The 25,422-nt window shown below is 35.7% G+C and overlaps 2 protein-coding genes and 1 non-coding gene across 3 annotated transcripts; 2 read left to right on the top strand and 1 right to left on the bottom strand.

Annotated features, from left to right (window-relative positions):
• Window positions 1-8,077: 8,077 nt before the first annotated feature.
• Window positions 8,078-10,403, top strand: LOC139017702 (olfactory receptor 10AG1-like). Its single transcript, XM_070426306.1, is given in 3 exon segments — window positions 8,078-8,093; window positions 9,453-9,478; window positions 9,480-10,403. Coding segments are annotated over 3 exon segments (966 nt in total).
• Window positions 10,404-13,390: 2,987 nt separating this feature from the next.
• On the bottom strand, window positions 13,391-13,522 carry LOC139019138 (small nucleolar RNA SNORA51). The gene has a single exon (XR_011473033.1). It is a non-coding gene; the product is annotated as a small nucleolar RNA SNORA51 (small nucleolar RNA).
• A 5,076-nt stretch (window positions 13,523-18,598) lies between these two features.
• Window positions 18,599-19,544, top strand: LOC139017900 (olfactory receptor 10AG1-like). The gene has a single exon (XM_070426514.1). The coding sequence runs from the start codon at window positions 18,636-18,638 to the stop codon at window positions 19,542-19,544; it is 909 nt and encodes a 302-aa protein (XP_070282615.1). The 5' UTR covers window positions 18,599-18,635.
• The last annotated feature ends 5,878 nt before the right edge of the window (window positions 19,545-25,422 follow it).

Genomic DNA, 25,422 nt, shown 5'->3' with positions numbered 1-25,422 from the left:
ATAATTTGGTGGGGTTTTTTTTCTTTTGAAAGTAAAATCAAAATAGTTATCCTTTTAATTTAAAAAATCTTTATCAAAGTAACCTCAAGTGGTAAAATAATATTTGCCCAAGAATGAGCATTACATGTGTTTGTTTAAGAATGCTTATTAAAGGCTTTTTGTTGTGCAAAAGCAAGCTGGAAGCAAAGGGAAGACCCTCTCAGCTGGAACCCACGAACACACTGGAAAACATCTGCAGCAGCAGCACTGCAGAGCATCTCAAGACAATGGATCAGATCCACTTCTCTGAGGACATCCCAAGCTTTGCTGACATGTGAGAAAGAATGCACATGTGTGTAAGTCATAGCTCTATGTTTATAAAACAAAGAAGGATAGAACTCCATAACCTCATGTAGCATTTTGCATGAGCTTGTCAGTAGTGGTTGTGTATTCACATTGGGAGTATCTGGGAGGATGTGGACAAGAAGAGAATATTGCCTTCCTCACAGTGTAGATTTTCAAACAATTTCTGATTTAGTCATTATAGTTTTATTTAGATTTAAGACTTGTTACAAAGAAATTATAATATGTAAAACAAAAAAATAACACTCTTTTTTTCTAATTGAGGTATAATTGATATATAACATTATATTGGTTTCTGGTGTACAAGATAATGAATTGATGGTCATCTATATTGTGAAGTGATCACTGCAATAAATCTACATAACATCCATTGCCATATATAGTTATGAAACATTATTTTTTTATGATGAGGACTTTAAGACCTACTCACCTAGCAACTTTCATATATGCAATACAGTATTATAAACTATTAGAGGCTCAGTGCACAAAATTTGTTCATGGGGTTGGGATGGCAGGGGTACCTCAGCCTGGCCTGTATCCTCTCGCAGTCCTGGAGCCCTTGCTCCTTAGCTTACTGCTCCTTAGCGCTGCCGCAGAAGTGGGAGAGTCTCCTGCCACCGCCAATGCTCTTGCCAGGCTGAGCCAAGCTTCTGGCTGAGTGGCACTCCCCCTGTGGGAGCACACAGACCACCAAGAGGCAGCTAGTGTGTTGAGCATCTGCCACCTGGTGGTCAGTGCACATCATAGTGACTGGTTATTGTGGTCATTTCACCTTGACAGTTGCTTAGGCTTTTATTATATAGAAAGCCACCTAGGTCACATCCTCTGATTTATTGATCTTATGACTCCAAGTTTCTATCTTTTGCCTGCCTTCATTCTTTTACCCACCCAACCCTGCCTCTGGCAACCACCAACTACTCTGTTCTATGTTTTTTAGAAAATATTGGTTTGCCCTAGCCAGTTTTGCTCAGTGGATAGAGCATTGGCTTGCGGACTGAAGGGTTCCAGGTTGCATTTCAGTCAAGGGCACATGCCTGGATTGCGGGCTCAATTACCAGTAGGCAGGAGGCAGCCTATCAATGATATTCTCTCATCATTGATGTTTCTCTCTCTCTCTCCCTCTCCTTGCCTCTCTGAAATCAATACAAATATATTTAAAAAAGAAAAAGAAAATATTGGCTTATTCATAGTGGCAGGATTTCAAATAATTTCTGATTTATTTATTATATTTTTATTTATTGTTTGGATCCATTACAAAAATAATGTAATATGTAACTCAAAAGAAATAACTTTTTATTCAGTAAAGAAAAACTACATAACAAATAAAAAAGCAGCTATAACTAAATATGAAAGAAAGTGGATGAATTATTTTATGTCACTCTTATTTTTGTATTGATATTTTTCATTTATTGTAGAACTCTGAGAATCAAGATTCAACATACTCATCATGTAAAGAAGATGAATTTAAGCTTAAAATTTGCACTCTAATCAAAGCTGAAAATTTGGATTTCTCACCTTCATTATGATACAGGAAATTGAAACGGAACTGATGATAAAACACTTTGGAGATCATAGAATCCTACATAAGTACAGCATGTTTGTGTTAGTAATTAATCGGGTAAATAACTGAAACTAATTTGGACCAAATACCTTTTAATAAGAAAAGACACTGGTTTATCTTTCTTTATATCTGCTTCTATGACTTACTATAGAAAAATATATATGCTACTTTAAAGACTAATTCTATGATTGTTTTCACTAAAACATATTTTTAGAAGTAATTTTTTCTTAAAATAGTAGGTGCAAAATAGTATACAAACATGGAATTTCTAATTTCTCTGTCATCTTTTTTTTTTTAAACTCTTTGTACTTTTATTTGCTTCAAAACATTTTCTTTGTTTTCTTTCTAACCTTCCCTTTCCAAACCACCTTATTCTTTTTGGGGGAGATGGGTTTCTGTTAACCTTAAAAATAAAAAGCTAAAGTGAGAGGTAACAGCATTTATTTGAGATTAGAGAAAATAGCTACTTGGGTAGCACTGATTAATACAGAAACCCAAATAGTGTTTGGGGTTGTGAGATAGAGGCAAGGGTTATTTATGTAAAAGGGAAGAGGCATAATTACACAAATAGAAGGAATTTCTGTTGATGCTAATGAGCCAAGGAAGAAATTTCTAAAGGGGCAGCCAAACTGCACCTATAGAAATTCATAGTTTGGACTTGTTATAAAGTATTTATAATATGTAAAAGACACATAAAAACCTTTTTAAAAAAAAATATATTTTATTGATTTTTTACAGAGAGGAAGGGAGAGGGATAGAGAGCCAGAAACATCGATGAGAGAGAAACATCGATCAGCTGCCTCCTGCACGCCCCGCACTGGGGATGTGCCCGCAACCAAGGTACATGCCCTTGACCGGAATTGAACCCGGGACCCTTCAGTCCGCAGGCCGATGCTCTATCCACTGAGCCAAACCGGTTCTGGCATAAAAACCTTTTTATTTTTCTAATTGAGGTATAATTGGTATATAACAAATTAAAGATAATCTTAGAATTAGCACTACCATGTATGAGATAAGTTCTGATTAGACCAAACCTGAAATAGGAAGGGGGGACAGATTATGCATTCAAATCAGTGGCTAATGCATGTTTAATACAAATTAAGTAATCCATTTTCTCAAGGCCACCATGACATCCTTATTCCTCAGCATGTATATCATTAGCTATACATGGTAGTGCTACTTCTAAGATTGTCTTTAATTTTCAGTCTGTAGTGAGGATGTCTGCTTCCCTGTTAGCTCTGAAAACACTTGGAATACAGTGTTGCTTTGGCCCAGTTTAAAGGCTATTTATCCCAGTCAAACATTCTAAAGGTTTGAGGACTATAAGTCATGTTCCTTTGGGACGGCAACACTGACTTTATTTTGAAGTAGCTCTATCTATATTAATTTTCACAGCTCTTTAAATCTTAAAAAGAGAACTAAAAACTTTAAGACAATAATTCAGTATTTGACTATTGGAAAGCAACTGTTTACTCATTATGCTATACAATAAAGAGGTAATATGGAAAATGACCATCACTCCAACATACAAGATGGCCTCCCCCAAGAGGGCCTTCCGGGCAGTGCAGTAGTGGGCGATCAGGCCAGCAGGGGAGGGCAGTTAGGGATCCAGGCCTGTAGGGGAGAGCACTTAAGGGTGACCAGGCTTGCAGGGGAGGGCAGTTTGGGGCAATCGGGTCAGCATGGGAGGGCAGTTGGGGCGATCAGGCCAGCAGGGGAGCAGTAAGTCATTTATCAGGCTGCCAGTGGAGTGGTTATGAGGTGATCAGGCAAGGCAGGCAGGCGAGCGGTTGGGAGCCAGCAGTCTTAGATTGTGAGAGGGATGTCCGACTGCCTGCTTAGACCCAAGCCCACTGGGATCAGTCCTAAATAGGCAGTTGGATTTACCTCAAGGATCCCAGATGGGAGAGGGTGCAGGCTGAACTGAGGGAAACAGCCCCACCCAATACATGAATTTTGTGCACTGGACCTCTAGTATTTTATAATAATTTATACTATTTAATTTGAATTTTTTAATTTTTCATCTCAGATATATTATTAAAATGAGAACAACTAATCATATCAGGTTTTATGGATTAGACAACATTCATGAAATAATATTATCTATGCAATTTATTTCATAAGTTCATTATTTATTAACCACTTTTAATTCAAAATATATTTGTTAATGATTGCATGATGGTATTGGGTAAATGAAAGATCTTTAAATATAGTGCCTAGCGATAATGTATTTATTTGATTTTGAAGGATAAATGAAACATGAATAAAATGTCAGTGCAAAGTGCATGCAGTCATGAAGAGCTATAGCAGTATTAGAGTTAAGGAATGACACACACTGTACTTACAAAAAGTTATATGTAAGAGTTGTATTACCAAAAAGTAAAATTCAAACTTTTATGGTGAGCACTCCATTGGGAATTATAGTAGATATAAATGTTTCTGCTGTAGATTGTAATATGTGGAATAAAATGTGAGTAAAAACCTGGGCTGTGTCCACAAACAAAAATAGAGATGCATGCTTCTAGAACCTTTCAATTCCATTAAAATGCAAACCTACTGTATATTTTATTGTATTGCTATGTTTATTTTTTTAATTAAATCTTTATTATTCAGATTATTACAGTTGTTCCTCTTTTTCCCCCCCATAGCTCACCTCCACCGGTTCCCACCCCACCCTCCACCCTCACCCCCCTCCACTGTCCTCATACATAGGTGCACGATTTTTGTCTAGTTTCTTCCCACATTCTCCATACCCCTTTCCTTCCCAAGAATAGTCAGTCCACTCCCTTTCTATGCTCCTGATTCTATTATAATCACCAGTTTATTCTGTTCATCAGATTATTTATTCACTTGATTTTTAGACTCACTTATTGATAGATGTGTATTTGTTGTTCATAATTTGTATCTTTACCTTTTTCTTCTTCTTTCTCTTCTTAAAGGATACCTTTCAGCATTTCATATAATACTGGTTTGGTGGTGATGAACTCCTTTAGTTTTTTCTTATCTGTGAAGCTCTTTATCTGACCTTCAATTCTGAATGATAGCTTTGCTGGATAAAGTAAACTTGGTTGTAGGTTCTTGGCATTCATCACTTTGAATATTTCTTGCCACTCCCTTCTGGCCTGCAAAGTTTCTGTTGAGAAATCAGCTGATAGTCATATGGGTACTCCCTTGTAGGTAACTGACTGTCTTTCTCTTGCTGCTTTTAAGATTCTCTCTTTGTCTTCTGCTCTTGGCATTTTAATTATGATGTGTCTTGGTGTGGTCCTCTCTGGATTCCTTTTGTTTGGGGTTCTCTGTGCTTCCTGGACTTGTAAGTCTATTTCTTTCACCAGGTAGGGGAAGTTTTCTGTCATTATTTCTTCAAATAGGTTTTCAATATCTTGCTCTCTCTCTTTCCCTGGCACCCCTATAATTCGGATATTGGTATGCTTGAAGCTGTCCCAGAGGCTCCTCACACTATCTTCATATTTTTGGATTCTTTTTTCATTTTGCTTTTCCAGTTGGGTGTTTTTTGCTTCTTCGTATTTCAAATCTTTGACTTGATTCTTGCGATCCTCTAGTCTGCTGTTGGAACTCTGCATAATATCATTTATTTCAGTCAGTATCTGCTTAATTTATAGTTGGTCCTTTTTCATAACCATGAGGGTCTCACTAGATTTCTTGAGGGTCTCACTACATTTATCGGCGGTCTCACCAGACTTCTTGAGGGTCTTACTAAATTTATCGGCGGTTTCTAGAAAGTTCTTGAAAAACCTTAAAAGTGTGGTTTTGAACTCTATACCCAGTAGTTTGCTTTCCTCCATTTCTGTCATTTGTGTCCTGTTTCTTTGTCTCCACATTTTTTATGCTTCCCTGTGTTGATAGAGTGGCTTTCTGTGCTAGGTGTCCTATAGGGCCCAGTGGCTCAGCATCCCCAATTACCTGAGGTGGACACTCTTGGTGCACCCCATTGTGGGCTTTGTGCTTAGTCTTGTTGTAGTTAAGCCTTGATTGTTGTAGGTATCACTGTGAGGAATTGACCTCCAGGCCAATTGGCTGTGAGAATCAGTTGTGTCTGCAGTGGGAGAACTCCTGTGCTGGAGACACCCCTCCGGGGCAAGACTTGCTTCAGTGGGGCTTTGGTGCTCACTGAGTCTGCCCCCTGAGTGTGTCCTTTATGGATCTGAGGAGTTGTAATCTGGATGGTCCCACTCTGACCACTGGGCACACTGGCTCCTGGATCTCTAAGGAGGTGCTAATCTAGCCTCTTCCTGAGGCTACCCAGTAGGAGCTCAGCTGTGAAGCAATGCAAGTTGCCCTGGGGCCTTGGGCTAGCTGCCAGTTTGTTAGGTAATTTTCAGATTGCAAAGGGCCAGGCCTTTCATATGCAAAAGCTGGCACACAGCTTGGGCACGGTGGGGGTCCCAGGGGATCAACAGGGCGGAGCAAGCAGCTATGGCTGCCCTCAGAGGCCCCGCTTCTCAGTGTCCTGGCAATTGCTGCAAGCACCTCCGAGAGAAAGCTGTCCTCGAGTTCTAACCGATGCCAGACAGTCCAGTTTCTCTTGTATGAGTCTGGATCCCCAGAGACTCACCCGGAACTGGAGCTCAGAGCTTGAGACTCCCTACCAATTGAAAAAGACAACCGTGTCCTCAGCCACAAGCCCTCTCCATGTGCGCCTCTGTACCTCTGTAATTTACTTCCGCACCGCAGCTCCTCTGAGTTTCGGTATGCTTTTCTCTTTCCTTCTAGTTGTAGAATTTCCACTCAGCCAGCCTTCCTGTGGTTCTGGATGATGTCCGTTCCATCTTTTAGTTGTATTCCTGAAGTGGTTGTGCTAAGCAACAATCTACAGTGTTTACCTATGCCGCCATCTTGGTTTTCCTCTATTGCAATGTTTAGATTTAGCATATGTTCACCATTGGATTCAGATTTCTCTTTAATATTATGATATAAAACGCTGGAATTTGAACAGGAAAGATATAGTCCTCAATTTCTCTAGTCAATAAAAAAATCAAAAGGATAAATGATTAATTTTACTATTTTTACAGATGGAACACCACAAAATACCAAACAGAAGCAAATTTCACTTCAATGATGAAGTTTGTCCTTTGGGGATTTTATTGTATTCCCAATCACTGAATATTTCGTTTTATGACATCTTTCTTGCTTATGTGATATGACTCATAGGAAAAAGCATTATTATGCTCATAACTAAGCACCACCAGACAGGACCATGCTTATTTTTGAGTGCCTTACAATTTTTTAATTACTCTTCACTTGATGGTGCTTCCCAGATATTGCATTTTTAAACTTTATTTATTTTTTAATTAAACTTGTTGGGGTAACATTGTTTAATGATAATGCAGGTGTCAAGTGTACAATTCTAAGATACATCATCTGTATATTGCACAATGTGCCCACCACCCAAAGTCAAATCTTCTGTCACCATATATTTGACATTCCTTTATCCTTTACTAACCCCCCCACCCTCGTTCCTTCTGGTAACACCATGCTGTTGTCTGTGTCTCTGAATCATTTCAATATATTCCCTTTGTTCATAACATGAATAAAATCATCCAGAATTTTACCAGCACACACGAGATGCTCTACTTTCCACAACAGTTAATCTAGGGACAGAGACTTACACTCATGAAAAGGGATCTAACCGCCCAATGCATGGAAGAGAGGAAGTGTGCCATGTCCATGTGATAAAACATGTGCACATTTTTCTAAAATTGTGGATGCTCTAGATATGTACGAATTATAGGAATAAATAAAGGAAAGCAAATCCAGGCCAATTATGAAGGATCTGAAATACAATACATAGAAGGATTTTTAACTTGATCTTGAAAGTAAAACTAGGTGATTAAGTGGTATTTCTTCACCCAGGGGCCACCCCATACTGGGAAGCTTTATGCCAAGAAGGGGTTGAAGAAGACAGGTCATCTACAGAGAAAGCAGTGTCAAGTGATAAACCCGGATGATTGCCAAACAGAAGCAGTCACCTAGAAATTAAATTGGTACACGGGAGAAAGATGTCCCCCAGGGTGAGCATGGCTACTTCCTATTTAAGAACAGCCAGCATTGAAGGTAGCAAGAATTGTAGAGTTACCGTGACTGACACTAAGGCACCAAGGAACTTAAAAAGTTTACAGATTAGAAAGCACCTACACTCACAAAGTCAAGTTCATGCAGATCCATAAAGGTAAGCTGTAATTTTGTTTTAAGCTTACTTAATTTAAAGATAGTTATAAACTTGAGGATCAACATACAAAGAATAAAACAGGGAAGCATGAAATTCTAGGATCTTTATCTGAAAATGAATAATTACTTAGGATAAATCATGCAGTTCTTAACTTTCTTAATTATAAAGTAAAATTAGAAATATGTGAAATAGAAATAGTAATATTATTTACAATAAAATTATTCATTTCATGTAATTTTGAAAACTAGTACTGATGAAACAGGGAGCTGTGAAAAAATATTTCTCTTATCAGTTTTAATTTATCAAAGTAATAAGGGAAAAACAGCTGATGAGGCTAGAAGGTGGCAACAAGTGTAGTAGATTTGATGAGATAGGAAAACATAATATTTGTTTTGGAAAGGTGCAAATCTAATATTAATAAAGTGTAATAGAAATAGTCAGACTATGTTTACTGTCTGATACTGGGGGAATTTAACATAAAATAAAGCAAGATTGTGTGTGTATATTTGTGTTTGTATTTACTTTCATTCATATGTTCCAACTATCTACATGTCCAGAGCAAATAATTAGGTTTAATCAAAGATATATTTTATTAGGCAAAATTATGAAGGGAAAAGAGAAAAAGAGAATTGTATTTGGTTTCAATTGTGGGTGAATGAGCCATATTTCTTGACTGAGTTAAAGGTTTATTTATAGTTATCAGACAGTGCATACACTGTGTATGAGAAGTTAATAGGGAAAGTTATTTAACAGGATGATAGAATTGTTTTTTATACTTAGCGTAAGTGATAGGTGTGGTACATAGAGTAGAACATTAATATTGGGTATATTTATTTCCTAACTTAAAAGGTTTGTTTTGAGAAAGTTGATTCTCATTGATTATATAATTGGGAAGACTTAAAGCTCATTTGAAATAAGAATAAAGAAAAACTGTAAGAGAAAAGCTTTACATTGAAAAAAGATGGAATAGGTCAATCAATACAGAATAAAAATGATGAACTCAGACAAAAACAATAGAAAAAGTTTGGGTCATAAATCCACCCTTAATAGGGGTGCAATGATTAGATATTATTATTGCACAGTTAGCTCTAAATAACAATGCACACTTCTCTTTTCCTTTTCATAAAGTTCCAATTAAGCATAAAATATATTAGGATTTTATTTCTTGGATTTATTTTAACTGGATATCAGTTCATTTCTGAAGTTTCTAATATTTCCTAGAAATAGAGCAAGGTAACGATGGAAATAATTTTAGAGTTTATAGAAATACTTTCATGCATTTAACCCAATTAAAAAACCAAGGAGATGTGGTTCAAGAACATCAATGAATTAACCATCTTGAATTTACCATATTTGCAGATGGAGAACAGATTAAACACGGGAAACTCAAATTTCACTGCAATGATGGAATTTGTTCTTTTGGGGTTTTCTGACATTCCCAATATCCAATGGATTCTTTTTGGGATATTTTTAGTCATCTATCTGACTATCCTCATATGCAACAGCATCATAATACTGGTAACAAAAATTGAGCCTGCTCTCCAGACCCCCATGTATTTTTTCCTCAGCAATTTTTCCTTTCTAGAAATCTGTTACGTAACAGTCACTATCCCAAGAATGCTCATGGACCTTGTGACCCAGGAAGGAAACATTTCTTTGCTTGCTTGTGCTACACAAATGTGTTTTGTCCTGATGTTCGGAGGCTCAGAGTGTCTCCTCCTGACCGTGATGGCCTATGACCGCTACGTGGCCATTTGTAACCCTCTGCACTACCCTCTGGTCATGAACCACAAAGTCTGTGTCCAGCTGGTGACTGCCTCCTGGGTCAGTGGAATTCCAGTCGTAATTGGCCAAACATGCCAGATTTTTTCTCTGCCCTTTTGTGGGTCTAACATAATTAATCATTTCTTCTGTGACATCCCCCCAGTACTCAAGCTAGCTTGTGGGGACACATTTGTGAATGAGATAGCAGTCTATGTAGTTGCAGTGGTATTTATCATGGTTCCGTTTCTGTTGATTGTTATCTCCTATGGCAAAATTATTTCCAGCATTCTGAAATTGTCTTCAGCCAGAGGGAGGGCTAAAGCCTTCTCCACCTGTTCATCTCACCTGATTGTTGTAGTCTTATTCTATGGAACGGCTACTATCACTTATTTACGACCCAAACCAAACCAATCTGAAGGAATTGGGAAACTGATCTCCCTTTTCTACACCGTTTTGATCCCAACATTGAACCCCATTATATATACTCTGAGGAACAAAGACATCATGACGGCACTGAAAAAATTAGCAACTAAGTTACTACGATGACTCAAAGACTTGAACTTGCTATCAGGTTTGTGTATATATTTATTACATAGATACAACAGGGAAAAAAATCTAGTTTCATTCCTATTTTATTGTTTTGAACATTTTATGCATTTTTTAAAAAAAATTATTGTTGAGAGTATTACAGATGTTCCCCTATTTCTTTTCTTTTGCCCCCACTCCGATTTTTTAGTAATGATCATTAATATCATCATAGCCACCTCGCATTATGTTAAGGGGGTTTAGTTTCATAGAGTTAACTAAAGGGCTTCTGTGTAATCAGAGCACAAATTATCTGCATTGTAATAATCTAATTTGAAGATTCATCTTTCCTCTCACTATGAACTAGTGAGGAAAGAGATTGGCTGAGCAATACAATGATACTTAACTGAGTGTGTTACATAACCAGATATTAGAGTCATGTTCTGTGATATATTTTCTTTAACCTTCCCATTTTTTCAGATGTATTTACTGACCTCTACTGTATTGTGATTATATTGGGCCAACGAGGGAAAACCAGCAGCAGCTGAGATGGTGGAAGCAGGGCAATTCTAGCATTTTTTTTTTTCTGTTTGTTGGTTTTTGCATTTTTCCTGTTTCTATCTCTTGTCACTCTCCATGGTGCTTTAAGTCTACAATCCTGAGGGTGTATCCTCAATTATTCCAGCTCTAACTGTCTGATAACATCATCCCTCCCCTTACAACTTTGAGTTTTTCTTCAGTAATATCTACTTAGTATTAGAAGTATCTGAAATTTTTACTCTAAACTATCCTTGCCAATGTGTATTGGGTTGAATATAGGACCATATAATCCAGAACTTGAAAATGTGGCCTTAATTGGAAAAATAAAAGGCCTTTGAAGTTGCATCTAATTTAGGAAATAAGATCATCCTGACTCAAGGTGGACACTAAATCCCATGACCAGTGTCCTTATGAAACAGAAAGGCATAGAGGTTTAGAAAACAGATAGAGACACGGAAAAAACCATGTGAAGATTGAAGCAGAGATTGGAGGGATGCACCCAAGAACCATGGAGCCAAGATCAGGAGCCAACAAACGCTGGAAGAAACAGGAAAGATTCTTCCTGAAAGCCTTCGGAGGGAGTGAGAACCTGCCAACACTGTGATTTGGGACTCTGAATTCTAGAACTGTGAGAGACCTAATTTTGTTGTGTTAAGTCACTCAATCTGTAGTAATTTGTTACAGTAGATCAAAGAAAGTAATAAACCACATAAATAGTCTTTTCATTAAAATGCTTTTATGTGAATTATCTGGCATGATTTCTGTATTATTTGTGGTCAATAATTTGGTGGTTTGTGTTTTTTTAAATAAAATCAAAATAGTTATCTTTTTAAGTAAAACAATTCATAGAAGTAATCTCAAGTGGTAGAAATAATATTTGCCAAGAATGAGTATTACAAGGGTTTGTTCAAGAATGCTTATTAAAAGTTTTTTTTATTGTGCAACAGCAAGATGGAAGCAAAGGGAAGACCCTCTGAGCTGGAAACCACTAACACACTGGAAAACATCTGCAGCAGCAACACTGCAGAGCGTCTCAAGACAATGGATCAGATCCACTTCTCTGAGGACATCCCAAGCTTTGCTGAGATGTGAGAAAGAATGCACATGTGTGTAGGTCATAGCTCTATGTTTATAAAACAAAGAAGGATAGAACTCCCTCATCTCATGTAGCATTTTGCATGAACTTGTCAGTATTGGGCGTGTATTTACATTGGGAGTATCTGGCAGGTTGTGGACGAGAAGAGAATATTGCTTTCCTCACAGTGTAGAATTTCAAACAATTTATGATTTACTTATTATAGTTTTATTTAGATTTAGGACTTGTTACAAAGAAATTATAATACATAAAACTAAAAATAACATTCTTAATTTTCTAATTAAGGTATAAGTGATATATAATATTATATTGGTTTCAGGTGTACAAGATAATGAATTGATGGTCATCTACGAGTATATTGTGAAGTGATCACTGCAATAAATCTACTTAACATCCATTGCCATATATAGTTATAAAACATTATTTTCTTATGATGAGGACTTTAAGACATACTCACCTAGCAACTTTCTAATATTCAATACAGTATTGTTAAGTATAGCCACCTAGGTCACATCTTCTGATTTATTGATCTTATGACTCCAAGTTTCTATCTTTGCCCACCTTCATCCATTTTGCCCACCCCACAACCCTGCCTCTGGCAACCACCAACTACTCTGTTCTCTGTGTTTTAGAAAATATTGGTTTGCCCCAGCTGGTTTGGCTCAGTGAATAGAGTGTCGGCTTGTGAACTGAAGGAGTCCACATTTAATTCCAGTCAAGGGCACATGCCTGGGTTATGGGCTCAATTTCCAGTAGGGGGTGTGCAGGAGTCAGCATATCAATGATATTCTCTTATCATTGATGTTTCTATCTCTCTCTCCTCCCTGCATCTCTGAAATCAATATAAATGTATTTTTAAAAGAAAAAGAAAATATTGGCTTCTTCATAGTAGCAGGATTTCAAATAACTTCTGATTTATTTATTATTATGTTTTTATTTATTGTTTGGATCCATTACAAAAATAATGTAATATGTAACTCAAAAGAAATAACTTTTTATTCAGTAAATAAAGACTACATAACAAATAAAAAAGCAGCTATAACTAAATATGAAAGAAAGAAGATGACTTATTTTATTTCACTCTGACTTCTGTATTGATATTTTTCATTTATTTTAGAACATTGTAGAACTCTGAGAATCAAGATTCATCATACTCACCATGTAAAGAAGATGGATGTAAGCTCAAAATTTGCACTCCAATCAAAGCTGACAATTTGGATTTCTCACCTTCATTATGATACAGGAAATTGAAACAGAACTCATAATAAAACACTTTGGATATCATAGAATCCTACATAAGTACAGCATGTTTGTGTTAGTAATTAATCATGTAATAATTGAAACTAATTTGGACCAAATTCCTTTTTTTTTTCAATGTCTCCCCATTCACAATACAGACCAGGCAAAGAGCCTGAGCTGAGGTGTATATGGGGTAAGTTTACTCTGCCTCCTATTTCTGTACAGTCAGTGTAAGAACACAGCCTGTGGTAAGCACCAGGAGGCCCCAAATCCCTTTTTAATAAGAAGAGATACTGGTTTATATTTATTTATATCTGTTTCTATGACTTACTATAGAAAAAATATATATGCTACATTAAAGATTAATTCTATGATTTTTTCACTAAAATATATTTTTAGAAGTAATTTTTTCTTAAGAATGGTTGGCGTACAATAGTATACAAACATGGGATTGCTCATTTCTTTTTCATCTCTTTTTTTACTCTTTGTACTTTCATTTGCTTTAAAATATACTCTTTGTTTTCTTTCTAACCTTTACTTTCCAAACCACCTTATTCTTTTTGGGGGAGATGGGTTTCTGTTAACCTTAAAAATAAAGAGCCAAAGTGAGAGGTAACAGAATTTATTTGAGATGAAAGAAAATAGCTACTTGGGTAGCACTGATTAAGACAGAAACCCAAATAGTGTTTGGAGTTGTGAGATAGAGGCAAGAGTTATTTATGTAAAATGGAAGGGAAATAAATACATGAATAGAAGGGATATCTATTGATGCTAATGAGCCCAGGAAGAAATTTCTATAGGTGCAACCAAACTGCACCTATAGAAATTCAGAGTCTGGACTTGTTACAAAGAAATTATAGTATGTAAAACACACAAAGAAAACTTTTATTTTTTTAATTAGGTATTATTGGTATATAACAAATTAAAGACAATCTTAGAATTAGCACTACCATGTGTGAGATAACTTCTGATCAGACCAAAGCTGAAATAGGAAGGGGGGACAGATAATGCATTCAAATCAGAGGCTAATGCATGTTTAATACAAATTATTGGAGCCATTTTCTCAAGGCCACCATGACATCCTTATTCCTCAAAATGTGTATCATTAGCTATTCATGGTAGTGCTACTTCTAAGATTGTCTAATTTTCAGTCTGTAGTGAGGATGTCTGCTTCCCTGTTAGCTCTGAAAATAATTGGAATACAGTGTTACTTTGGTCCAGTTCAAAGGCTATTTTTCCCAGTCAAACATTCCAAAGGTTTGAGGACTATAAGTCATGTTAGGCAATTGCTCTGGGACGGCAACACTGACTCTATGTTGAAGTAGCTCTGTCTAAATTAATTTTCACAGCTCTTTATATCTTAAAAAGAGAACTAAAAACTTTAAGACAATACTTTAGCATTTGACTTTTAGGGAGTCAAATCATTTCTAATCATTATCCTATATAATAAAGAGGTAATATGCAAATTGTCCATCTCTCCAACACACAAGATTGCTTCCCCCATGTGGACACAAGATGGCCTACAGGGGAGGGCAACAGGGGGCAATCAAGCTAGCACAGGAGGGGAGCTTGGGGGGACAAGCCCTGCAGGGGAGGGCTGTTGGGGGATCCAGGCCTGCAGGGGAGGACAGTTGGGGGGAATCAGGACTGCATAGAGGGCAGTCGGGGGTGACCAGGCCTGCAGGGTAGGCGAGTTGGGGGCAATTGGGCTTTCAGGGGAGTAGTTAGGTTTAGATCAGGCTGGCATGGTAGTGGTTAGGGCGTTATCACAATGATAGGCAGAAGTTGTAGGGGCTATCAGGCAGACAGGCAGGCGAGCGTTTGGGAGCCAGTAGTCCCCGATTGTGAAAGGGATGTCCGACTGCCTGATGGGATCGGGCCAAAATGGGCAGATGGATATCCTTCCAGGGGTCCCAGATTGGAGAGGGTGCAGGCTCGGCTGAGGGACACAGCCCCACCCCCATGCACAAATTTCATGCACCTGGCTTCTAGTATTTTATTATAATTTATACTACTTAATTTTAAGTTTTTTATTTTTCATCTCAGATATATTATTAAAATGAGAACAACTAATCATATCAGGTTTTATGGATTAGACAACATTCATGAAATAATATAATCTATGCAATTTATTTCATAAGTTCATTATTAATTAACCACTTTTAATTCAAAATATATTTATTAATGATTGCATGATGGTATTGGGTAAATGAAAGATCGTGAAATATAATACCTAGTGATATTGTTTATTTTTTGATTTTGATAGATAAATGAAACTGGAATAAATGTCAGAGCAAAGTGCATGCAGTCATGAAGAGCTATAGCAGTATTAGAGTTAAGGAATGACACACACTGTACTTACAAAAAGTTATATGTAAGAGTTGTATTACCAAAAAGTAAAATTCAAACTTTTATGGTGAGCACTCCATTGAGAATTATAGTAGGTATAAATGTTTCTGCTGTAGATTGTAATATGTGGAATAAAAAGTGAGTAAAAACCTGGGCTCTGTCCATAAACAAAAATAGAAATGCATGCTTCTAGAATCTTTCAATTCCATTAAAATGCAAACCTATTGTATATTTTATTGTATTGCTATGTTTAGATTTAGCATATGTTCACCATTGGATTCAGTTTTTCTCTTTAATATTACGATATAAAATGCTGGAATTTGAAATATATGTATATTTCTCTAGTCAATAAAAAAAGTCAAAAAGATAAATGATTTATTTCACTATTTTTACAGATGGAACACCACAAAATACCAACCAGAAGCAAATTTCACTTCAATAATGGAGTTTGAATTTGGGGAATTTTATTGTATTCCCAATCACGGAATGTTTCTTTTTATGACTTTTTCTTGCTTATGTGATACAACTCATAGGAAAAGGCATTATTATTCTCATAACTAAGAACCATCAGTCAGGACAATGCTTATTTTTGAGTGGCTTACAATTATTCAATTACTCTTCACTTTATGGTGTTTCCCAGATATTGCATTTTTAAATTTTATTTATTTATTTTTAATTAAATTTTTGGGGGTAACATTAGTTAATGATTATGTAGGTGTCAAGTGTACAATTCTAAGAGATTCATCATCTGTATATTGCACTATATGCTCACCTCCCTAAGCCAAATCTTCTGTCACCATATAGTTGACTTTCCTTTATCCTTTACTAACCCCCCACCCTCCTTCCTTCTGGTAACACCATGCTGTTGTCTGTGTCTCAGAATCATTTCAATATATTCCCTTTGTTCATAACATGAATAAAATCATCCAGAATTTTACCAGCACACACGAGATGCTCTACTTTCCACAACAGTTAATCTAGGGACAGAGACTTACACTTCTGAAAAGGGATCTAACTGCCCAATGTATGGAAGAGAGGAAGTGTGCCATGTCCATGTGACAAAACATGTGCACATTTTTCTAAAACTGTGGATGCTTTAGATATGTACGAATTATAAGAATAAATAAAGAAAAGCAATCCACACCAATTATGAAGGATCTGAAATACAATACATAGAAGGATTTTTAAATTTATCTTGAAAGTGAAACTAGGTGATTGAGTGGTATTTCTTCACCCAGGGGCTACCCCACACTGGGGAGCTTTATGCCAAGAAGGGGTTGAAGAAGACAGGTCATCTACAGAGAAAGCAGTGTCAAGTGATAAACCCGGATGATTGCCAAACAGAAGCAGTCACCTAGAAATTACCACGGGAGAAAGATGTCCCCCAGGGTGAGCATGGCTACTTCCTATTTAAGAACAGCCAGCGTTGAAGCTAGCAAGAATTGTAGAGTTACCGTGACTGACACCAAGGCACCAAGGAACTTAAAAAGTTTACAGGTTAGAAAGCACCTACACTCACAAAGTCAAGTTCATTCAAATCCATAAAGGTAAGTGGTATATGTGTTTCAAGCTTATTTAATTTAAAGATAGTTATAAACTTAAGGATCAACATACAAAGAATAAAACAGGAAAGCACTTAAATTCTAGGATCTTTATCTAAAAATTAAAAATTACTTAGGATAAATCATGCAGTTCTTTACTTTTCTTAATTATATAGTAAAATTAGAAATATGTTAAATAGAAATAATCTTATTAGTTTTGTTTATCAAAGTATTAAGGCCAAAAACAGCTGATGGGGCTAGAAGGTGGCAATAGGTGTAGTAGATTTGATGAGATCAGAAAACATAATATTTGTTTTGGAAAGTTACAAATAAAATATTAATAAAGTGTAATAGAAATTGTCAGACTGTGTTGACTGTCTGATACTGAAGGACTTTAACATAAACTAAAGCACGATTGTGTGTGTGTGTGTGTGTGTGTGTGTGTGTGTGTTCAGTATCATTCATTATTCCAGCTATTTGCATGTCCAGAACATATAATTGGGTTTCATAAAAGTTATATTTTATTAGAAAAAATTATGAAGGGAAAAGAGAAAAAGGAAATTGCATTTGGTTACAATTGTGGGTGAATCAGACATATTTCTTGACTGAGTTAAAGGTTTATTTATAGTTATCAGACAGTGCATACACTGTGTATGAGATGTTAATAGGGAAAGTTATTTAACAGGATGATAGAATTGCATTTTGTACTTAGCCTAAGTGATAGGTGTGGTACATAGAATAGAACATTAATATTAAATATATTATTCCCAAACTTAAAATCATTTGTTTTAAGAAAGTTGATTCTCATTGATTATATAATTGGGAAGACTTAAAGCTCACTTTGAATAAGAATAAAGAAAAACTGTAAGAGAAAAGCTTTACATTGAAAGAAGATGGAATAGGTCAATCAATACAGAATAAAAATGATGAACCAAAACAGAAACAATGGAAAAAGCCTGCATCACTGCAGGGGTTGGGTGTCAATTGGGGGAACGGGAGACACATGTAAACTGTAAACAATAATATATTTATAGATATAGATGATAGATATAGATATAGATATAGATATAGATATAGATATAGATATATAGACATAGATATGTAAAAGCCTGCACCATAATTACACTATTAAAAGTGGTGCAATGATTAGATATTAATATTACACAATAAGCTCTAAAAAATAATGCACACTTCTCATTTCCTTTTGATATCTTTTCTCTTAGTATAAAATACATTAGGATTTTATTTCTTGGATTTATTTTAACTGGATATCAGTCCATTTCTGAAGTTTCAAATACCATTTCCTAGAAATAGAGCAAGGTAATGATGGAAATAATTTTAGAGTTTATAGAAATACTTTCATGCATTTAACCCAATTAAAAAACCAGGGAGATGTGGTTCAAGAACATCAATGAATTAACCATCTTGAATTTACCATATTTGCAGATGGAGAACAGATTAAAAACAGGAAACTCAAATTTCACTGCAATGATGGAATTTGTTCTTTGGGGGTTTTCTGACATTCCCAATATCCAATGGATTCTTTTTGGGATATTTTTAGTCATCTATCTGACTATCCTCATATGCAATAGCATCATAATACTGGTAACAAAAATTGAGCCTGCTCTCCAGACCCCCATGTATTTTTTCCTCAGCAATTTTTCCTTTCTAGAAATCTGTTACGTAACAGTCACTATCCCAAGAATGCTCATGGACCTTGTGACCCAGAAAGGAAACATTTCCTTGCTTGCCTGTGCTACACAGATGTGTTTTGTTTATATGCTCGGAGGCTCAGAGTGTCTCCTCCTGACCGTGATGGCCTATGACCGCTACGTGGCCATTTGTAACCCTCTGCACTACCCTCTGGTCATGAACCACAAGGTCTGTGTCCAGCTGGTGACTGCCTCCTGGGTCTGTGGAGTTCCAGTCATGGTTGGCCAAACATGCCAGGTTTTTTCTCTGCCCTTTTGTGGGTCTAACACAATTAATCATTTCTTCTGTGACATCCCACCATTACTCAGGATAGCTTGTGGGGACACATTTGTGAATGAGATAGCAGTCTATGTAGTTGCAGTGATATTTATCATGGTTCCATTTCTGTTGATTGTTATCTCCTATGGCAAAATTATTTCCAGCATTCTGAAATTGTCTTCAGCCAGAGGGAGGGCTAAAGCCTTCTCCACCTGTTCATCTCACCTGATTGTTGTAGTCTTATTCTATGGAACGGGTACTATTACTTATTTACAGCCCAAAGCAAATCAATCTGAAGGAACTGGGAAACTGATCTCCCTTTTCTACACCATTTTGATCCCAACATTGAACCCCATTATATATACTCTGAGGAACAAAGACATCACGATGGCACTGAAAAATCTAGCAACTAAGTTCTTACGATGACTCAAAGACTTGAACTTCCTAACAGGTTTGCTTATATATTTATCACATAGATACAACAGGAAAAAATCTAGCTTCATTCCTATATTGTTGTTTTCAGATATTTCTGCATTTTCTTAAAAATTTGTTTTTATTGTTGAGAGTATTACAGATGTTCCTCCATTTCTCCCCTTTTGCTCCTCCAGCCATTTTTAAGTAATGATCATTAATATCATCATAGCAACCTCACATTATGTTAAGGGGCCTTCGTTTCATATAGTTAAGTAAAGGCCTTCTGCATAATCAGAGCACAAATTATCTCAATTGTAACAATCTAATTTGAAGATTTATCCAGTCACTATGAACTAGTGAGGAAAGAGATGACTGAGCAATACAATGATACTTGTATTTCAAGTGTTATATAACCAGAGATTAGAGTCATGTTCTGTGATATATTTTCTTTAACCTCTCCATTTCTTCAGATATATTTACTGACCTCTACTGCATTGTGATTATATTTGGCCAACAAGGGAAAACCAGCAGCAGCTGAGATGGTGGAAGCAGGGGAATCCTAGTGTGTGTGTGTTTTCTGCTTGTTTGTTTGTGTATTTTCCTTGTTTCTATCTCCTGTTACTGTTCATGGTGCTTTAAGACTACAATCCTGAGGGTGTCACCTCTATTATTCCAGCACTAACTGATTCTGATAATATCATCCCTCCCCCTACCACTTCGAGTTTTGCTTCAGTAATATCTACTTAGTATTAGAAGTATCTGAAATTTTTACTCTAACCTATCCATATCAATGTGTATTGGGTTGAATATAGGACCATATTTACCTAGAACTTGAAAATGTGGCCTTATTTGGAAAAATAAAAGGCCTTTGCAGTTGCATCTAATTTAGGAAATAAGATCATCCTGACTTAAGGTGGACACTAAATCCCATGACCAGTGTCCTTATGAGACAGAAAGGCAAAGAAAGTTTAGAAAACGATAGAGACACAGAGAACACCATGTGAAGATTGAGGCAGAGATTGGAGGGATGCACCCAAGAACCATACAGACAAGAAGATCAAGAGCCAACAAATGCTGGAAGAAACAGGAAAGATTCTTCCTGAAAGCCTTCGGAGGGAGTGAGAACCTGCCAACACTGTGATTTGGGACTCTGAATTCTAGAACTGTGAGAGACCTAATTTTGCTGTGTTAAGTCACTCAATCTGTAGTAATTTGTTACAGTAGATCAAAGAAAGTAATACACCACGTAAATAGTCTTCATTAAAATGATTTTATGTGAATCATCTGGAATGATTTCTGTATCATTTGGAAACAATAATTTGGTGGGGTTTTTTTTCTTTTGAAAGTAAAATCAAAATAGTTATCCTTTTAATTAAAAAAAAATTTCATAGAAGTAACCTCAAGTGGTAGAAATAATATTTGCCCAAGAAAGAGCATTACATGTGTTTGTTCAAGAATGCTTATTAAAGGTTTTTTGTTGTGTAAAGCAAGCTGGAAGCAAAGGGAAGACCCTCTCAGCTGGAACCCACTAACGCACTGGAAAACATCTGCAGCAGCAGCACTGCAGAGCATCTCAAGACAATGGATCAGATCCACTTCTCTGAGGACAACCCAGCTTTGTTGACATATGACAAAGAATGCACATGTGTGTAGGTCATAGCTCTATGTTTAGAAAACAAAGAAGGATAGATGTAGGATTTTGCATGAGTTTGTCAGTAGTGGGCGTGTATTCACATTGGGAGTATCTGGCAGGATGAGGACGAGAAGAGAATATTGCCTTCCTCACAGTGTAGAATTCCAAACAATTTCTGATTTAATTATTATATTTTTATTTATATTTAGGACTTGTTACAAAGAAATTATAACACGTAAAACAAAAAAAACTTTATTTTTCTAATTGAGCTATAATTGATATATAACATTATATTGGTTTCTGGTGTACAAGATAATGAGTTGATGTTCATCTACTAGTATATTGTGAAGTGATCACTGCAATAAATCTAGGACCATATTTACCTAGAACTTAACATCCATTACCATATATAGTAATGAAACATTATTTTCTTATGATGAGGAATTTTAAGACCTACTCACCTAGCAACTTTCAAATATGCAATACAGTATTATTAACTATAGTCACCTAGGTCACATCCTCTGATTTATTGATCTTATAACTCCAAGTTTATATCTTTGCCCGCCTTCATCTATTTTGCCCACCCCACAACCCTGCCTGGGCAACCACCAACTACTTTGTTCTCTGTATTTTAGAAAATATTTGTTTGCCCTAGCCGGTTTGACTCAGTGGATAGAGCGTCGGCTTGTGGACTGAAGGATTCCACCTTCGATTCCAGTCAAGGGCACATGCCTGGGTTGTGGGTTCAATCCTCAGTATGGGTTGTGCAGGTGGCATCTGATCAATGATTCTCATTATTGATGTTTCTATCTCTCTCTCCCTCTCCCTGACTCTCTGAAATCAATACAAATATATTTTTAAAAGAAAAAGAAAATATTGGCTTCTTCATAGAGGCCGGATTTCCAATAATTTCTGATTTATTTATTATTATGTTTTTATTTATTGTTTGGATCCATTACAAAAATAATGTAATATGTAACTCAAAAGATATAACTTTTTATTCAGTAAATAAAAACTACATAACAAATAAAAAAGCAGCTATAACTAAATATGAAAGAAAGAGGATGACTTATTTTATTTCACTCTGATTTTTGTATTGATATCTTTCATTTATTTTAGAACACTGTAGAACTCTGAGAATCAAGATTCATCATACTCACTATGTAAAGAAGATGGATGTAAGCTCAAAATTTGCACTCCAATCAAAGCTGACAATTTGGATTTCTCACCTTCATTATGATACAGGAAATTGAAATGGATCTGATAATAAAACATTTTGGAGATGATAGAATCCTACATAAGTACAGCATGTTTGTGTTAATAATTAATCAGGTAAATAACTGAAACTAATTTGGACCAAATCCCTTTTAATAAGAAAAGATACTGGTTTTTCTTTATTTATATCTGTTTCTATGACTTACTATAGAAAAAATATATATGCTACATTAAAGATTAATTCTATGATTTTTTTCACTAAAACATATTTTTAGAAGTAATTTTTTCTTAAGAATAGTAGGTGTAAAATAGTATACAAACATGAAATTTCTCATTTTTTGTCATCTTTTTTTTACTCTTTGTATGTTTATGTGCTTTAAAACATACTTTTTGTTTTCTTTCCAACCAACCTTATTATTTTGGGGGAGATGGGTTTCTGTTAACCTTAAAAATAAAGAGCCAAAGTGAGAGGTAACAGAATTTATTTGAGGTTAAGGAAAATAGCTACTTGGGTAGCACTGATTAAGACAGAAATCCAAATAGTGTTTGGGGTTGTGAGATAGAGGCAAGGGTTATTTATGTAAAATGGAAGGGAAATAAATATATGAATAGAAGGGATATCTATTGATGCTAATGAGCCAAGGAAGAAATTTCTATAGGTGCAACCAAACTGCACCTATAGAAATTCAGAGTCTGGACTTGTTACAAAGAAATTATAGTATGTAAAACACACAAAGAAAAATTTTTATTTTTCTAATTGAGGTATAATTGGTATATAACAAATTAAAGACAATCTTAGAATTAGCACTACCATGTTTGAGATAACTTCTGATTAGACCAAAGCTGAAATGGGAAGGGGGGACGGATAATGCATTCAAATCAGAGGCTAGTGCATGTTTAATGCAAATTAATGGAGCCATTTTCTCAAGGCCACCATGACATCCTTATTCCTCAGAATGTATATCAGTAGCTATATATGGTAGTGCTACTTCTAAGATTGTCTAATTTTCAGTCTGTAGTGAGGATTCTGCTTCCCTGTTAGCTCTGAAAATAATTGGAATACAGTGTTACTTTGGTCCAGTTCAAAGGCTATTTTTCCCAGTCAAACATTCCAAAGGTTTGAGGACTATAAGTCATGTTAGGCAATTGCTCTGGGACGGCAACACTGACTCTATGTTGAAGTAGCTCTGTCTAAATTAATTTTCACAGCTCTTTATATCTTAAAAAGAGAACTAAAAACTTTAAGACAATACTTCAATATTTGACTTTTGGGGAGTAACTGTCTAATCATTATATTTTATAATAATTTATACTACTTAATTTGTTTTTTTATTTTTTATCTCAGATATATTATTAAAATGAGAACAACTAATCATATCAGTTTATATGGACTAGACAACATTCCTGAAATAATATTATATATGCAATGTATTTCATAAGTTCATTATTAATTAACCACTTTTAGTTAAAAATATATTTATTGACTATTGCATGATGGTATTGGGTGAGTGAAAGATCTTGAAATATAATGCCTAGCGATAATGTTATTTATTTGATTTTGACAGATAAATGAAACAGAAATAAAATGTCAGAGCAAAGTGCATGCAGTTAGGAAGAGCGATAGCAGTATTATAGTTAAGGAATGATACACACTGTACTTACAAAAAGTTATATGTAAGAGTTGTATTACCAAAAAGTAAAATTCAAACTTTTATGGTGAGCACTCCATTGGGAATTATAGCAGATATAAATGTTTCTGCTGTAGATTGTAATATGTGGAATAAAAAGTGAATAAAAAGACTGAGCCCTATCCACAAACAAAAATAGAAATGTGTGCTTCTAGAACCCTTCAATTCCACTAAAATGCAAACCTACTGTATATTTTATTGTATTGCTATGTTTAGATTTAGCATATGTTCACCATTGGATTCAGTTTTTCTCTTTAATATTATGATATAAAATGCTGGAATTTGAACAGGAAATATATATATATATATATATATATATATATATATATATCCCTCAATTTCTCTAGTCAATAAAAAAGATAAATGATTAATTTCACTATTTTTACAGATGGAACACCACAAAATACCAACCAAAATCAAATTTCACTTCAATGATGGAGTTTGTTCTTTGAGGATTTTATTGTATTCCCAATCACGGAATGTTTCTTTTTATGACATTTTTCTTGCTTATGTGATACTACTCTTGGGAAAAAGCACTATTATTCTCATAACCAGAGTTGACCAGTCTTTCCAAACTCCCATGTATTTTTTCCTCAGTGATATTTTCTTCCTGGAAATCTGTTATGTCTCTGTTACTCTTTCCAGAATATTCATAAATCTTTGGACTCAGAAAAGTATCCTTTTTTTCTCTGCCCATGTCACAAAAGTATGTTTTATCTTTATGCTTAGAAACACAGAATGCTTTCTCCTAATGGTCTGTGACCACCATGTGGCCATTTGTCACATTCTGCTCATGGTTATGAACCATGAGCCCTGTATCTTGCTGATGATGACTGGCTGTTGGATGAGTGGAATTCCAGTCATATTAGGGCAAACATGCCATATTTTCTCTCTGCCTATTAGTGGCTCTAACCAAACTAATCACTTCTTCTGTGACATCATTCCAATGCTCAAGTTGGCCCGTGGGGACACTTTTCTGAATGAGATGCTGGTCTTGACAGTTGCTGTGCTGTTGATGATGATCCCCTTTTTGTTGACACTTGGCTCCTACAGTAAAATCATCTCTACCATCATGAAGTCACAAACGCTTTCTCCTCTTGCTCATTTCACAACATATGTGGCTCTATTCTGTGCATCTGAAATCATTACATATTTATAACCCAAATCCAAACACTTTTCCAGAACAGACAAATTTATCTCTCTTTTCTACATATTTTTACCCTGATGTTTAACCCCATGATAGACATTCTGAGGAATAAGGATGTCATGATGGTGCTGAGAAAATGTCTCTCTTAATTTTTAGTATTAAACACACATGAACCACTGATTTGAATGCATTATCTATCCCCCTACT

Source organism: Myotis yumanensis, unplaced genomic scaffold (genome assembly GCF_028538775.1).
Source record: "Myotis yumanensis isolate MYYU_CA2020_CCGP unplaced genomic scaffold, mMyoYum1.0.hap1 SCAF_10, whole genome shotgun sequence".
Classification (NCBI taxonomy): Eukaryota; Metazoa; Chordata; class Mammalia; order Chiroptera; family Vespertilionidae; genus Myotis; species Myotis yumanensis.
The sequence above is the reverse complement of the archived record's forward strand: the minus strand, read 5'-3'. Positions and strand labels throughout refer to the sequence as shown.